The sequence below is a fragment of the Aythya marila genome (genome assembly GCF_965140915.1).
Source record: "Aythya marila genome assembly, chromosome: Z".
Lineage (NCBI taxonomy): Eukaryota > Metazoa > Chordata > Aves > Anseriformes > Anatidae > Aythya > Aythya marila.
Genome location: NC_139080.1, coordinates 10,157,034 through 10,174,029, shown reverse-complemented (window position 1 = coordinate 10,174,029; position 16,996 = coordinate 10,157,034). Strand labels below are relative to the sequence as shown.

The following is a 16,996-nucleotide window of genomic DNA, read 5'->3' as shown; positions in this document are numbered from 1 at the left end:
GTCACAGTGAGGACGCTATAAATTAAAAGCACCTGTATGAAATGCGCAAACGATTGATCAGCATGGTACTTTGTACAAGCACTTCTGAACTTTGTTCACTCTCAAATGTAAAGACTCTCCAGCCCCCGGAGCTGGACAGTCCCATTGCAGCTCCATCCATTCAACTATTTAACTTCCAACAGGTGACCAGGAAGGGCTATCACTTGCAAGGATGGAAGCCACCACAGGCAGCAATAGGAGGATTAATTTTCACAAATTCAAACCACATTCTTATGTTCTCATAGGAGTGTATTTATAGAGAGACATTTTATTTCTTTGAAAATCTTCAGTAGATCAATTAGAGAAGTGTTCAAACATTTACAATCGGAGAAAAGAGAGTTTACTGCGTAAGGGGAAAACGGTCTATCTGTAACTGCAAGCATCTTTGTTCCAGCTTACAGCTCATATATTCTCCTGCACACCTTGACAGAAAAACTGGTTTCCAGCAGCAAAACATGATTAAAGAAGACACACTGCTAATATCTAACACTCCAAACTCAGATAATCACATCTGCCAAGAGGCTGTAACTTCCACGCAGTGAAAACAAAGTACTTCCAGCCACGGGACGTAAAACCCAAGATTCATCACAATGTAACAGAGTATCAGGAATTAAGCTCAAATTATATGCAAGATAAAAGAAGACCCAAAGGTTTGTTTTTTGGTGCTGTGCTTTGGATGAGCTCTGTAACCTCAGATTGTTCACGTGTCAGACAAGGTTTCCCAAAAAAAAAAAAAAAAAAAAGGCAGAAATAACCAAGAAAAACAAGTTTCTGCCATACTTCTTATTCATTATTTCTAGAACTCCAGGGGTAGGCAGATATGAAGTCTATACATTTTTATTTATTTTAAACAGTCATGAGCAACATGACATATCCATAACAGAATGTGCTCCCCTGGTTTTCTATGGGAGCTCAAAGGCCTGCAGATGAGGTAGCTACAGCCTGGACCCATGGTCCAGCACTGCTGCATATTTGCCCCATACCCAGGGATGCACACCAGGCTCCAGGCTCTTTTACCTAGATGACTGATGGAGCTCCACTCCATCACAGCTGTGCTTCCCAAACCTCTCAGCCTGAAACCTGCGTTTCCTCCAGAGGGACTTGGCTCAACTGCAGGTCAAGAGAGCAGATTTTGCGAAGCAAATGCAACCAGATCCTTCAGAGCACAGAAGGGAGGACATCCCTAACCTTGCCTTTGAACACTTGGAAGAGCTGCAACAAGAAAGCAATCATCAAATGGAGTGATGTTTTACACTGGCCTGAACTCGACAGATCACAAATCGCAAGGGCAATACTGCAGTTCTGAGCCCACTAGATTATCAAGAACTATTTTGGAGGAAAAAAAGATTGAGTTCTGTTATTTGAGCAATAACCATCTCCCAAGGCAGCTGAGAGTCAACAGAGAATGGCAGAGAACACTGATGCAGGGAAGGACAGAAGGCGTGATCGGGAAATGAACTTCCATTGCCCAGATTTTGACAAATGCAAAGTAAAAATGCTGGGAGTCCAGATAAACTGCACTTCTGCTCAGTTATCTTCATTACTTTTGCCAGGCATTTCAGACATGTAAATAAAAAGAAAATAAGAGAAGAGGAAGAACTTCTGTAGTGACGAGATTAAAAATCATCAAGGTAAAAAAGCAAAAGAAAAAACAACAGAAAGAGCTTTCTGTAAGTGACAATATTGATATGGGCCAAAGCAGGTGATGGCTGTGTGGAAACAGGAGTTATCACCAGACAAACAAAAGTAAAGAGGTTAATTTGCTTCAGGCAGCGGTCTCCCTGGGGAAACGCTGAGGGAACCAGCGCCTGACATCCAGTAAACAAGGGCTGATGCCATAAGACTGGAGAAGAGCCAATACAGTACCCACAGCTAAGGCATGGGGAGAGGAGGAAGGAAATGTGATCCAGACTGGCACAGGCTCATTATTGGCTTCAACAGCTTGAAATACTCCATAGCAAACACAAAGGAAAGAATTAATATGGAGGTAAGGAAAATGGCAAATAAGGAAAATAGGAGGGAAAAAAAATACCATACATGGAACACTAGTTTTTGAAAGCATCAATTTGGGTTTGACAAAGCAACCATTTTTCTTTAGAGAATGAAAAGAGTTATCAACTGAATTTTCATTTCAACAAAAAAGCTTTGATGAAATGCCATGTGACATTAATAAGGCTGGATAGGCTAAGGAGGAGTAGGGGAGCTTTGTGGTGGGTAAACAAATTACTAGTTGAGCCATGGACAACGCAATAAGGAAGCTTGTGGGAGTAAGGACCTGCTGATAAAATCTGCTGATGACAAATATGGGAGAATTATCAATACAGAACAGAACTCAGACCTTGATGGAAAAAAAATTGATGACACTGAAGATTGCAACAACAGATTAAATATGGTAGAAATAGAAAGGTCAGAGCACCAAAACCTGATGTGAATTCTACTGCACACAAGGGGTTCCTCGGTGGAAGAACAGCAGGTGAAAGCAGAGTAGAGTTCTAGTCATCGCACTGTGGCCATGAGCCACTATGATACAGTCATGTAAGGAGAGAGTATCATCTATAGAGGATATCTGCTGAAACATCTCCATAGAAATAAAAGCATAAGTAACACTGTACAGTGCTGGCAAGACTCCTTCACAAAGGCATGTACAATCTTATTCTACATCAAAGTAAAAATAATTTACATAAAAATGGCAAAACCAGTGTGAGGATACAAAGACAATACTGTAAGAAGAGAATGCGACAAACCACTTAAAAAATTAACCTTTTTCCTCTGTTTAAGGGAGTGTGGAAGGGAGAACATATAGCATAGAAGAACTTAGGCTAAATAAAAATGGTGGGTGAAAATTTGGTGTCTAACCATGACAGTCCTGCAGTACCCTTTCAAAAGGAAATGCAGACACCAAATCTAACCATTTTCAAAGAAGAAAGATGGGCAATTTATGTAGGAGATAATGACAGTATTACACATTGCCAAAGGGCTACCACGCACCAAGAAGCCCTCTGTAGTCCCTTGTGACAATGATGTATACAGCTGAAGAACCAGTGGCCACATTACCCACAACTGTTGGCATGCAGATTAACAGGGTGCAGGCACCTCCAGGAGTGCCAGTTAAACAAATCAATCCATAGTTTACATCCCTGTTATAGGCAGGAACATTGTAGACGTTCCTCTATCCTTGAAGGCAAATGGCAATGTCGTTTAGGTGGAACTGCTGTACCTGGGGAGTTTTCCACCTCTGAAGGTAGCAGTTGCTGCAGGACACAGAAGGGCTCCAGGAGCTGCTTTGGGTCTTGTCACCAGCCACAGATCAGCCCAAGTCTAGCCCAAGAAAACAGCCAGGCTTGCTTAGAGCCTGGGCAAGCAGAGAAAACATTGGGAAAGATGCAAAGAACATCTGGATGCAAAGAACACCTGGAACAGCTATGAGTTTGTTGATTTGTTTTTTTAACACTGTCCTTCCCAAAACAAATAGAACAGCAATGTTGACACATTTAACACCTAGACAGAAAAAGTAATTTTATGGATGGCTTCTACTTCACTTCTCTGAACTGTTGTGTCACTGGATCTTTCTTTGTAAGCAGACAGACCAGTCTGAATCAGGTTGTTTTTTTTTTTTCCACTGATCTCCAGTAAGGACTAAAGAGATGGAGCAACAAACGTAAGCGAAACTGACCATCACCTCTCTATTCAGTTTTTGTATTTCTGATGTTGATGGATGACAGTTTTACACCCACTTCCAACAAATGTCTTCAGCCAAGGAAGTGCCTGTCACCCCTAGTAATGCAGCATGTTAACTCGCAGGAAAGAATGCTGGAAAGTCGTCTCCAAGTAATTACAGTTTCTTACCAACCAAGAGCTGCTTAGCCAAATCATGTCAGTGACAGCAGCATAAATTGAAATGGATTAAAAAGAGCATCTAAGGCACAGTATTCAGTCATAGGGAAGACAATGTTTACTGAAGCCTAAGAAGGCATCCAGTAGGAGTTGTGCTTATTCAGGAAAAGCAGCAGCCAAGATTACAAGTAATTTGAGAAGTTACTTAAAGCTGCAATTTGCAAATTTTGCAATTTATCTCATACACAGGAAGATGTTTCAATGGAGAGAATAAACAAATATTTCTGTAGAAAAGAAAGTCCATAAAACAGAGGCGCAACCAGAAGAATCACTGTCTTTCTTTTGGAAGAACATCCCCAGATCTGTTAGCCAACTTCAGGACGACATAAAAGTCTAAACACCTAACTTTCCATCACATTTAAGTATTGTGTCTAAGAGAAGGAAAACATGGAAAGGTGCAGTATTTCAACAGATAAGGAAAACAAATCAGTGACTTTTTATTTGTTTTGCAAATCATGCTAACTTGTTTTCAAATACCATGCTTGGTTATCAAACCTCCGATACCTAAATTAGCTATAGATGAATCTGAATCAGGCAAAAGCAACTGTTTCACCATCTAAATTAAACTTCTAGTCACGCCTAATTAGATCCTTTCTTCAAGGGTATTAGCAGAATCAGACTAAGCTAAATCATCCCAATTAAACTAGTTGGTCTTGTGGTTCAATGTCTTTATTGATTCAAGCATGCTGCATTTTACATGGATCCAAAGCTGCAACAAGTAGAAGGATTATTTCAACATCAGTGCATTCAGCAAGAGCATCAATTTAAAAAACTGAAAAGCTACAAAGGAAGCTTCTTCCACCTGATGAATCTTCCAGTACTAGTTTTTCACCTGACAGATGAGTTGCCTACATGAGACTGCAATGTTTCTGCACCAAAGCCAGAAGAGCTTTGTCACCAGTCCCAGATACGTCTGCACTTCCAATAGAGCGCTAATGGATGGACATTTGCCAGTAAGAATGATACAAACCTCTTGATACACAGGCCAATAAAGCTTAGAAATGAGAAAGCATCAAACTCAATGGATAGGATCTACATGGAAGCCAAAAAGCCACACAATGTTCAATGTTCAGTCTGCTCCAGGAAGGTAATTTGGTCTGATCCATACAGCTAAGGGAGAGACAGACACACAGTGGGCACCTAATCCATGCAGCATAAGTTCAAGAAAATAAAAAAAGGAAACTGAGAATTTAACAGCCAGAACTTTCTCTACATGAGATACAGTCACAAACACAAATTAAGATGTTACACAGCAGCCAACAAAAAATTATGTGGATCCTCTTAGAAGGAAAGAGTTATTTGTTGCCCTCAGGCTGCCCACACAACTGAGCACGATGAGCGGAGAGGCAACAGGTCCAAGACTGGAGAGGCAATTACTACCTACAGCCGATAATTAACTAGTTAGCTAAGTATCTATTAGCTAGTTAGCTAATTATCTGATATTAGCTGATAATACAGCTAATACCTACCTTCGAGCACTGCCCTGCTCAAAACAAAGTGCAGCCCGGAGCTAGAATGGCATGGCATCTGCAGCAGACACCTCCCAGCACCCATAGTCTCATTTAATCTTGGTACTACAGCCCATAATGGTATTTTTGACTTTGATTACTGTAAGCATACAAAACAATTAGTGATGAAATGAAATAATGCAGCTGAGGAATAATGCAAAACAAGGAAATGCTTGGTTTAAGCAAGATTCGTAAAGAGGAAGACTGGAAAAGACAAAACAGACCATTCGTACTCTGCACATGGTGCCTTTGCACACTATGTGCGCCCCACAGAGCACTGAAGGGCAGAGACCACCCAAAGCATTCATATTGTCTCTTTGTACAAGGTACTATGCACTGAACAGACTCTAACTCATACACAGCGTTAACGTTTCCTCTCACAACCATAACATGCTAAACTGAATCTCAGCGCTGCAGCTGGAGCAATGGTTACATGAAGACAAGGCATGCACACACAGCAGTTTCAGAAAGAGATGCTGGTTAGAAGGGACAACATGTACAACCTGGAGCTCTCCTCTACCTCCTTCTGTGAAGAAAAAAGAGAGAAGAAGGAGAGGAACAAAAGTTAATAGACCGGATTTTTGCCATGCGCTCTCTGATTTCAGAAAGTGGGCTAAACATTTGCTGTGAGTTGATAAAACATTTGTGCAGCACCGAGTTCTCCATGTGCTTCCCGGGACATACACCAGTTAATCTCTACGAATTAAGCTCAAGTTAAACTCTGATCAAATTTCACCGATAACTGCACATGCATTAGAACATATGGTTTTGAGAGCTGATTTTTACAGAGTTACAGTTCCTGTTTTTATTAACTCAAGAATTTTAAGTAATCTTAATACAGCATTAGAGGTGCCATTTATCACACTTGAGAGACAACCTGTATATAATACAAAGAGGAACAGATTTGTTCCCCCTTTTCCCCAGAGTACATACACTATTTCCATTTGAAGCATCCCCCTTCCTTCCCTCCTCGCCCCCTGTACATTTTGCCCGTGACGAGGAAACTGGTAGCTCCCACGGAACACATTTTGCTTCTGCAGATACCATAATGCAAGGAGATATTTTCTGGCTTTATAAATCTAGGCGGTTGTCCTCTGAGAAAAAATCCAGAAGCCTCCTACACTAAATCTCATGTTTATGGATAGGCAATTTCAAGGCTAGTAAAGTTACATGAGAGTCACACTAAAACTTCCGGTAGAGACGTGGCATCTTGTAAGCCTTCCAGTCAGATAATTCTGTATCTGCACAGAAGAGTCATATTACTCATTTGCTAATGAAAGATGGAGGAGAAGGAATGTCTTCATGGCAACGGGGGCCACTCAGACGGGTTTAAAAGCTAAAATAAGTTTTCAAAGTTGCTCCCTGTACGGGTGTAATTACACACATGCAATCACTAAGACAGGAAAACAGAGAAGCTATTTTAACTCAATCACTAAGGAGAAGTCAAATTACTTCAACAAATGAAGTGGGGGATTGTAGCTAAAATAAAAGCCCTACTTTCCACCTTAAGACATGCCTGCATGGATCCTCAGCAGGAGCACCACCTTTCAGTGGTGCCCAGTGCCAGGACAAGGGGCAATGGGCACAAACTGGAGCACAGCAGGTTCCCTCTGAGCATCAGGAAGCGTTTCTGTGCTGAATGGGTGTCAAAGCACTGGCAGAGGTGGTCCAGCGAGGCTGTGGGGTCTCCTCCTTGGAGATCTTCAAAAGCCACCTGGACATGGTCCTGGACACCCTGCTCTGGCTGTCCCTGCTTGGGTGGGGTCTGGGCAAGAGGGACCCTGAGCTCCTGCCCCCCTCAGCCATTCTGGGATTCTGTGAAAGCCCCTGAACCACCCTGCAGGCCTCTGGTTTGTGAGCTAATGGAGGAGAAAACACAAGCAGCAGCACGCTGCTGTCTTCTGTGTAACAGCCACGTTTTGCCAGTCAGCTCCACACGAACCTGCAGACCTGGAGAAGCTGAGGAAACTTAGGGGCCATCCCAGACTCAGCCAGGAAGACATGTTTTTGGGCATAGACATTTCTGACTCTTCCCCTCTAAAACAATTTTATACACCATCCTCCTGTCTGTGCCTTCCTATTAAGCAAAACCTCAGCCAGGCAGCCCCATTCCACTTCAAGTCCTCTTTTTTTTTGTCCCTCTCTTCAACAGTTACCCCAAGCCCTAGAAGCCCAATCCCATCCTCTCCTGACTTGGTCTCTTTGGTTGTCTCAGTGTGTCACAGACAGATCCAGACTTTCCTCATCCTTGGGTTTCATCTATTTTTGAACCAGATTCCTTCCTGGTACCTCCTGAGCCTGTGAAGTCTCTGAGCGTAGGGGATGGAGAAGACCTGGACTCACTGCCACTCTCAGGTCTGCCATGGCTCCATCATGCTGAGCAGGGAAAACCCAATTTTAGTCCCTGGCTGGAAAACACTGGGGACAGATGGAGTGCAACAGCTTAACTGCAGCAAGTTACCAGTGAGCATACGCAAACTACACATTTTTTTTAAAAGCTTATTCACTTCATTTATTTGGGGATGGTTTTCCACAAATAAACCCTTGACAAAGACCTACCACTGCCAAATTTTAAGGTCAGAGGGCAATAGAGCTTCTTAAATACAAGTCAAGCTAATTTTGATACAAGCAGAGCAATGGATCTTGCATTAGGCTCGTTTTGGGAAATGCTGGATTAGTTTGGCTTAAATTTCCTATATATCTTTGACTTCTGAGCCCCTTCAGTTTAAAGCTAATAGGGATGGTTTCATGCTAAATAACATTTGGCAAAGCTCACAGCCACTTCAGGCAAAGATTGAAAATCTTCCGATAACACCCCCTTACAGGAGATGTGCTCACAGCATCATCAGTGACTAACCTGGTTAACCCCCAGTAATAGAATTCTTTCACCATTCCACTTCCAAACATTTCATTTACGTCTACAAAAAAACTGTCATTTCAGGATTGTGGGTTTTGTTGTTGGTTGTGTGTTTTTTTTGTTTGTTTTAAGAGCACACATAATCACACCATCCTTACCTAATTTGCTTTTTTTGCCTCTTCCAAATTAAAACTTTAAAAGCTTGCTCATATTTTCAGGGGATATTTTAGTTTCTTTTTTGACTTCAAATTAAATACAACTATTTACATACATCTGCTAACTTCTAAATTGTTCTGGTAATTTGCATCTGTGTACAACTATAAATAATTTAAGCCTTTATGCCAGTGCATCATCTCTGATTCACCAAAACACACAGACTTACTAACACCTTCAAAGTTACCATCTATTCCTTTGCCGCAGCCTGCTGCCAAACGCATTTAATAAAATACCCTGAACTTGAACTTTCAATCAGGCATAAGTAAGACAGCGGTTCAGGCTCAGAACCAAAAAGCCAGCAGGCAGAATTTTTTCAGAGTTTTCAGTGGACCTGACCCAGGACTTAAAAGCACATTAAGAACAAATTAATGTCTTTGAAGTAGGACATATACAGGCATCTGCAGCTGGGAAAAACAATACTACCACCACCCTTTTGTTACACTCACAGTTTGATGCTTTTTCCAACGGAAGAAAATAAGAGCTTGGCCCAAACATATTTTAGGTTGAGCACAACTCAAACAAAATTGTTGCTTCACTTTCGGAGAAAATGCATGCCAAAACCACCCTATTTCAAACTGAATGATTGTATGATTAATTTTGTCCTTCTCTACAGCCCCTGGCAAGGCTGCCATCCCTCCTCTCGCTCTAGCTACTGCCAAGAGGTTACTTACCCACTGCCTTTCTCTGCCTGCTTGCTCCATCCTCTGCTAGCACTGTTTTGATGTTTTTGTTTTTTTTTTGTGATGCCCTGCTGTACTTTCCAGACAGGACTGCTCTTCCTTCACAGCTTCTTTGCCTTGCCCTGATGGTCTGGCTGCTTTGCTACCTAACCTCTCTTCTGTTTTTTTTCCCTAAGCTCTCCCCCTTTTCTCATCCCTTAGCCACTTTTTCCAAATATCTTTGACTCTTTTGGAGTCCTCCAGTCGCTCAAAGTGCATTTCCTACACCCATGCTTATTGGTATAACCTCAGTAGTCACATCAATCATATATATATATGCCTTTACATGAGAATCATGCAAACATTAACTCTTCACCTAGGAAAACTGAACAAGGGAGGCTCAGGATGCCAATCCACACTGGAACCAGATTTAAGACACTGAATTCCAGTTGTAATCATTATCTTCCTCACTGTTTTGGCTACTTCTTGCCCTGCAAACATGCTTGTACTGCTCTAACTCTACTGACACAAGCAGCCTCCTCTCACAGTTGGTGAAGCCTCAGAAACAGTTGATTCTTTTGTTGATTTGTGGCAAAAGTTAACCCAAACCACTGCCTGCTGCCCAGGTCCTAAAACTAGGACAGGACTAAGTTTTCTAATAAAAAAAAAAAGTCAGTTTGATCTTTATTATCTATAATTGAGTGATTTGAACATTCCCTTGAAAAACAGAAATAGGTATATATCTGTGCCAAGCCTGAAAGAAATCCTAGTGCTTGACTCATTAAAAACCTATTGTTTGAATTAACTCTGCAATAAGGACCTCACATAAAATAAGAAAGTGAAGAGATGATTACATGCTTTGTGATCTGCGTAACTGAGAAGGTCACTAGTAGAGAAGTCAAATATGGATTGTTTCCTCAGTAAAAGCACAGTCACTGGAAAAAAACACTCTGAGCAAGACAACTTTTACAATAGGAAAAAGAGCACTGATTATTCTAACTTTCATAATTGCAATGAGAAAAGTGAACAAAATATTTGATGCAAATATTTGAGGCTTGAAATAAGGAAATGAAGATTTCAAACTGTAGTTCCAGCTTCCACCACTCCTGAAACCATTGAGCCTCTTCCCTTAACTGTGCAATGATTTTGACAGAGATGCCACTGAGAGAGTCCCCTTACTGCCTGGAGCGGGAGCAGGCAGATGGACCTAGATTTCAACGTTAGATTTGGTTTTACCAAATCAAGACCTATCAAAACACTGCCCCTCAAAGCATGTTGGTCATTTCCATCTTCCATGTCCTCAGGAAGGGGTTAATCAGCACTGCTCCTCCGCTGCATCAGCTCTCATCCATTGTGGTCAAACACCTCTTTATCTGTACTGGTAATAAGGAATGCAGCTCCACAGAAATGGAATATTATCTCATAGACAAGTTACAGAAATAATATGAAAACACAGGTCTCAACTTTTTTTTTTTTATAATTACTTTTTATTTTTGTTTTTAAGGTCTCTACTAGGATAACATCTAGCAGCAATTAACACCAAGAACTCCCACTTCGTGATGGAGCCACTTGAAGTCTGGAACCACTCAACTTCTAAAACTGCAAATCCAGCTACTTATAGCTCAAATGCACACTTAGTTATCACATCTTAACTATTATATTTAACAAGGAACCAAGTCACGAATTATGATGAAAACCCCTAACACCTGCTATTTTGAAAATACACTGCAAATCTCCCTCCCTCCCCCTCTCTCTCTCAAAAAAAGTGAAACTTCCTAATTTGCATTCCAGTGTGTTGTACAACAAATTTTAGGGCTTTTTTTTGGTCGGTACTATTGTACAGTGCATGCAATTGCTCTCATAATCACCTCCTAAGATAGTTATAATAAACTGTTCAGAGTAAGGTGTTAGCTACTAGCTGTACAAGATACCTGATTTTGATATCTCTTTAAAAACATTTATTTTAGTTTACCTGAATTTGTCTCCTCAGCAGAAATCCAGTTTCCTTCCTGTGCTAATTCTTTTAACAGTCTCCTACGCATTTGTCTCTTTTCCCTTAGCACATTTTTGAAATTGTTGATGCATTTGTTCAGGTAGATGGTCTCAGCGCACACCTTTTCAAGGCTCATGGGTCTGCACTCCTTTCCTTGCTCAGGCAGAGAGCTTGCATCTACTCCAATCTCATCAAGAGGTGAGTGCTGCCCAGCAGGAATTTCACAGTCTGATGACGGCATCAAACACGAAACAGGAGACTCACACGGAACTGAGGAAAGACTGGAAGGAATGAACTGCATTTGAGCAGACGCTTCGCTATTTGCAGTTGTGTTGGCCTGGCTCTCGGAGGACTGACTAGGAGGGGTTTCTGCAAAGTTGTCGGAGCTACCACACATACCTGAACTGGTCAGCATGAGTGTATTGTCATCATCCATCTGTAAGCCACTGTCATTTTCCAAAAGCATTTCAGAATCGCTTGTCTCCAGTTTGTTGAACACCACCTGCAGAGCAGACCTGAAATGATGAATGGCTTTCCCAAGCTTATTAGTGTAAAACTTCATATCTACAAGATCAATGTTATCCCGGGAATGGTCAAGAAAATACTGGGAATTTTCCAGGACATCCCTAAAGACCTGATCAGTTGGATCTTGATCATTCAGGTCCATTTGGATCATATCTTTCAAGCTGTCACTACTGTCAGCCATTTCATCTGTTGTGTGATCATAGCTAATGGTTGTCACCCCACTAGAAACATCTTCCCTTTGAGCATCAGCTTTCTCCGGATTGGTAAATTTGCATGGGGTATCACAGTCTCTTTCAATTCCTTCTGCAGTTATCCTCTCATCTTTATCTAGAAGGGAAGAACCATTCTCAGTGCCACTCTCAGTACCATGCCTGTGTTCACTTTCAGTGCCTGAAGCACACATCTGGCTTGCACGACCCAAAGACTCTGATGAACGGCAATCATTTCCATCACTCGGTGTGGCCAAACCAGTCACCTGTGGATTTTGTGGAGGTTCACAAAGGGCCTTGTGAAAGTCACTCTCACACGAAGGCTGCTCACTGCAACTTACTGTTTGTGCTTCCTTCCCAGTTTCAGGTACCAAGTTGCTTTTCTTAGTCAAGGTTGACTTCTGCACAGAATCACATCTCTCCTCTGTGCTCTGTGTTTTTTTGCTCGTGCTTTTATACTTAACCTGGCACGAGTCAGTTCGAAGGTGCCCAGCTCCATCAGTTCTCTGAGAAGCATCAAGATTCAACGAGTTGCGATGATTTTTCTTTGAGCCAGACTGAGAAGAGACAGACTCTGCTTTGCGGCCCCTCTGGACATTTTGCTGCTTTTGCTCATCTCTGGTAGCAATCCGGACCCCTGAGCTTTGCAGAAGAACAGATTTCTGTAAAATAAAGTCTCTCTGTTCACAATTGACGAGTTTCACAACCGCCGGTCTTGGTGTTAAAGGCTTGCCTGTACCAGTATCTGACCTATATGCGTCTTTTATATACTTACTGCATTGGATACCGTTGAAACAGTGATATTCAGACAAGAAGCTGCAGATAAGCTCTAATGTGTTTTCACCATCTTTTTCTGGAATGCCATAAAAATATAACACTGGTTCTTCCTTGCGTACCTCCCTATTTGGCTCCTGAGTGTGTGTACTCGAGGTTTTGGCAGTGGAACCACTTTGCAGGCCTTCTATCTCACTCAAGACCGTATCTACACAGCTAGAGACTTCATCCACAGAGCCTTTTATCAAGGTGAGGTGCTGCCGGAGCTCTGCAATCTCCGTCTGGATGCGACTTATTCCCTGAAGCTCTTTAACGATGTAATCAACCACATCAGCTGAGCGATCTCTCGACTGCCGTCTACGGCTCTTGTATGCAGCAGGCTTTTCCTGGGGAAAGCACCCTTGCCTTTCAGCTATCTCTCTCCAGCTCATTGTGACACTAAGGGAAGAAAGGTCCTGCTCCTCAGATACTTTACCCTTTCTTTCAGAAGAGGTCTGCATCGTACCATCAGAAGCATTTCCTTCCGAGTCCTTCTTGTTCTGTTGAACCGAGCACGGTATTTTCACATAGCCATCCCAGTTCAGTTCCACCTCACCAACGCACACTTCACTCATGCCCTTGGAATCGTGCTCTCCATCCTGGTGGAAGTCCCCTCCAGCAGTGGAAAATTCGGTGCTGGCAGAGCTCCTCTTTATTCCGCAAACAAACATGTCCGTTTCGATCTCTACTGGGGAGAGCTGGCAGTGATGAGCGTGGCTCGGGTTCTCATCTACCTGGCCTTGAAGGAGCCTCTTCATTTTGTCCCGCAGGATCAGATGGAGTCTTTGCTTCCGGAATTGCTTCCTGGCCCACAATTTTACAACAGGTTTTCTGTGCAGAAGCGCAATTTCATTTTCTTGCTTTTTCAATCTACTTCTAGCAAACATCATCAGCAGCTGCACCTGAGTTTTTCATAGTGCTACAAGCTGCACAAGCACACATCAATCACTTCCCAATGCACAACTCACATCCAGTTTTTATTCTGTCACGAAGCAGCTACCAAAAGAGGGGAAAAAAGATTACAGTTTGGTTCAGATAGAAATAGCCAAAGTAACTTAAGCAGATTTTTTTTTTTTTTTTTAAAGCATCCACATCAAAGCAGGCAGAAAGAGGATGTACTATTTAAAGTGCACAGTCATCATCTTGGTTTTGGCCACCTCCCCATATCAGACCCTTCTTTGCAGAAAGAACTGTTTCTCACTCCTACCCCTGCCCTGGAAATTTAAAGAGAACAAAGAGCAACTCTTTGGCCATTCCCTTACAGTACCATGTCTGCAAGTTCCTCTAAACTGAGATCCCCATGATAGTGTGCTTTATGATGGAATTACCCCCCGAATACAGGATTCTGACAATTATTACAAGTTTTATCCCTGCACATTTCCTTTCAGTCCATCCACAGTCTTCATCCTTTCTTGATTCAAACCAAAGCAGAAATAAAATTTTACTTGGCTCAGTACCAGCTATCCCCCAAGAACTGAACAAAGTCATGCACAGTGGCAGGAAGACTGGATGACAGATTTTGAGTGTAAAACCTTTTTGCTATTTTAATATTTTAATCTTAATATTTTGCTACTAAACACTAAAAAAATAAATAAATCTCAAAGCTTACTGGCTCCCAAGCTAACCTGCAGTTAAATATGCCACACTCAGCATATGTACGAACAGGCTGAGCTGACAGCATGAAGATTCTGCACGTCACTTCTACTCCAACCCTCAAGATTTTGTAGTGGATCATTTTCCCTATTTAAATCGCCTCTGCAAAGAACAAAGAAAAAAATACCATGCTACCTAATTAAAACTTTTTATGTGTCTTCACGTAAAAACACACAAACATCTCTTTTTCTCCAGAATGTCAGGCAGAGACCCAGGCAGACATCCTCCTTGAGTCAAGGTGACTGGAGGACGCCAGTGCCTTTGACATGCCAGTTTGGGCTCGCTGCTGAAGCACACGTTCTTTCTCATGTTCTTGTTTCATGGAAGATCTATAGTAGATGCCTTTAATTTTTCATTTTTGTAATTATCCAGTCCTTAAAAATGACTGGATTTTTAAATCTTTTTAAATCCACAATTTCTTTTAAATCCACAATTACAACCAACATCACAAGCAATGTTCAGCCTAAGTTAAATTTCGCTGAGTGCTGCTTTATGGAGGAAGGCTTACTGCCACGTTGAAAGGAACAGAAACAGGGTCTCTAGTCTTAAAACAGCTAGACCAAGAATCAGGTTCATGTCAACATGCTTTTCTCCTACTCCATTCTCACCATCCTTTAAGGACTGGTAACCTTGGTTTCCCTGGCATGGTCTTTGCAACCCCGAAATCTTCTGCAAAGATGGTCGTGTGCTGTCTTGGCAGCACCCACTAGTGAGGGCTGGACCAGGTGCTAAGCCCAAGTCTTTCACATTCTCATGCTAAGCAGAGGACTGAATGCCACTGTAGGTTTGTCTACACTGAATTATGCCTTTGCCTAAAGACCAACAAGCTCCGAGCCTTTTCACTGCCGAAGGGCCAGCTCCAGAGTTCACAGAAGCATTCACCAGGTGCCTCTTTCAGAGGTGAAACAGCAATCCCCATTTCAGAAGATTAATTCAAGGCTTGTACACCTGTACTGACCCCAAACTGCCGAAGAACAGAAGCCCTTTCTCTAATAATTCCTCCAGTTCTGCCTGACAGCCATTTGTAATATCGCCAGCATTTTGCTGCCAGTGAGCATTTTTATCCCAGTGAAAATTTTGTTTTCATAGTTGTTGTTTCTCTCTGACGGCTGGGAAGAAAAGAAAGGTTTCTGATCTGGAGGAGAGGGCACTTGCAAATACCAGTCTCTATAATCAGAGCTAATTAACATGCTATAACAGAGGCTGCATCTGTGCTTCAGGCTTAAGCCCCATAATCCAGCATCTCAAATGAACTTCCATACCTGCCCTTATGTAAGTTAAACAAATTCCCCATTAAACTTGTAAGCTTCTTAAAGAAATTAATTTTTAATTTTATATAATTTTTCAGGTCATTAGTCCATAAAGATCTATATGGGCTTTTTTTATTGTTGTTGTTCTTTTGGTTTGGTTTTGCTTCGTTTTTAGTATCTCTTATCTAACTAATCCCTCATAGAACAGGATTGACCTAAGAAATATTTGCTCAGGCTATCTTCTTCCACTACTTAAACAATTTACCTTTCCACTTGATAGGCTAACTGGTAATTAATACCAGGAAAAAAAAAAAAAAAAAAGTTCTGTGTCAATATTAAGAAGTGAGCCTTCAGAGAACAAGCACCTGAATTCAGTGGCACCCTGGAAGAAGAGATCTACAGCTGTGGCTCCCTCCATGTGTTGCTTGAGGGTAGCTAGCAGAGATGCTCATTGCAAGTATTTTCCAGCATATCAAACCCTCAGTGCTAGGAGAAAAGCTTACACATGCTTGTGCAAGGACTCCCTTGGAAAGCTCAGCATTCGTCACGCTTCCTTTCTGCATGCAGCTTTCAGTGCACCAGAGGGGCTTAATAATCATTTTAGTTTAAAAAAAGAAATCAAGCTGAAGTTCACTCTTGGTTCTTTTGTATGCTTAAACGCTTGATAGCAGCAGTTTGTTACGGAGGATGCTTTTTCCTGTTGAACACACTCACAGGACTGCAGCCATTGCAAAGCAGGCAGTTAATGCAAACACTACAAAGCTTTCATTTGTGTGCTCACACACATGTACACACATGCACACACACCTATTTCATTTTAGACTTCCAAAAAACAACAGCTTTGATTACAAATACCAGCAATACCTTTCCAGCTTGTCCCAAGAAGGACAGAAACTGCTCCCCTTGAGTCCGGGAACAAGACCGAAACAGAGCATGAGGACACTGGCAATGCCTCTCCACCTCTCTGTACAGTGGGTGGAAGCGAACAGATATCTCTCGGCTTGCATCAAAGAGCAAAACCCTGCCACTTATAAAAAACAAGCCAACAAGCAGGTAAGAGAATCGCCTGCTTCCATCCTCCTTCCCACCTTGGGTGCATTTCCTTGCTCCCTTCCTGCTGACCCAAAGCAGGCATTGTGCAGTTAACTGTCCCCTGGAAAAGTTCCTTAATACTTTAATGATGGTTTTGTTAGGGTCATGCTCCCTTGTAGCACAGACAATAAAGTGACACTGAAACCTTATTAAAGGTTCAGCCAAAAAAATACCTAATTTTGATGCAAATCCTCACTGAAGTCTTTCTCTTCCAGAATCACTTCAGAAGTCATATTAACATATATCAAGAAATCACATGTTTAAATAAAGGATATTTGCATCCTGATA

At 41.9% G+C, this 16,996-nt stretch overlaps 2 protein-coding genes across 4 annotated transcripts in view; both read right to left on the bottom strand.

Moving 5' to 3' along the window:
* Positions 1 to 16,996, bottom strand: part of LOC309889908 (protein unc-13 homolog B) — a 213,551-nt gene that overhangs the window by 91,108 nt on the left and 105,447 nt on the right. Inside the window, exons 1-2 of one of the 3 annotated variants that reach the window (XM_082783103.1) lie at positions 11,146 to 12,078; positions 5,945 to 5,967 (exon numbers count right to left, since the gene is read on the bottom strand). The exons of the other annotated variants lie outside the window; for them this stretch is intronic. Of the exons in view, the coding sequence (XP_082639229.1) occupies positions 5,945 to 5,967; positions 11,146 to 11,872 (750 nt within the window). The 5' untranslated portion in view covers positions 11,873 to 12,078. Of the gene's footprint in view, positions 1 to 5,944; positions 5,968 to 11,145; positions 12,079 to 16,996 lie in introns of those variants that run through there. 3 annotated transcript variants of the gene reach the window in all.
* LOC309889768 (uncharacterized protein) lies at positions 12,001 to 13,471 on the bottom strand (the record flags this gene model as incomplete). Its single annotated transcript, XM_082782798.1, has 2 exons — positions 12,001 to 12,018; positions 12,167 to 13,471. 2 exons carry the CDS (start codon positions 13,469 to 13,471, stop codon positions 12,001 to 12,003), a joined length of 1,323 nt encoding a protein of 440 aa, XP_082638924.1.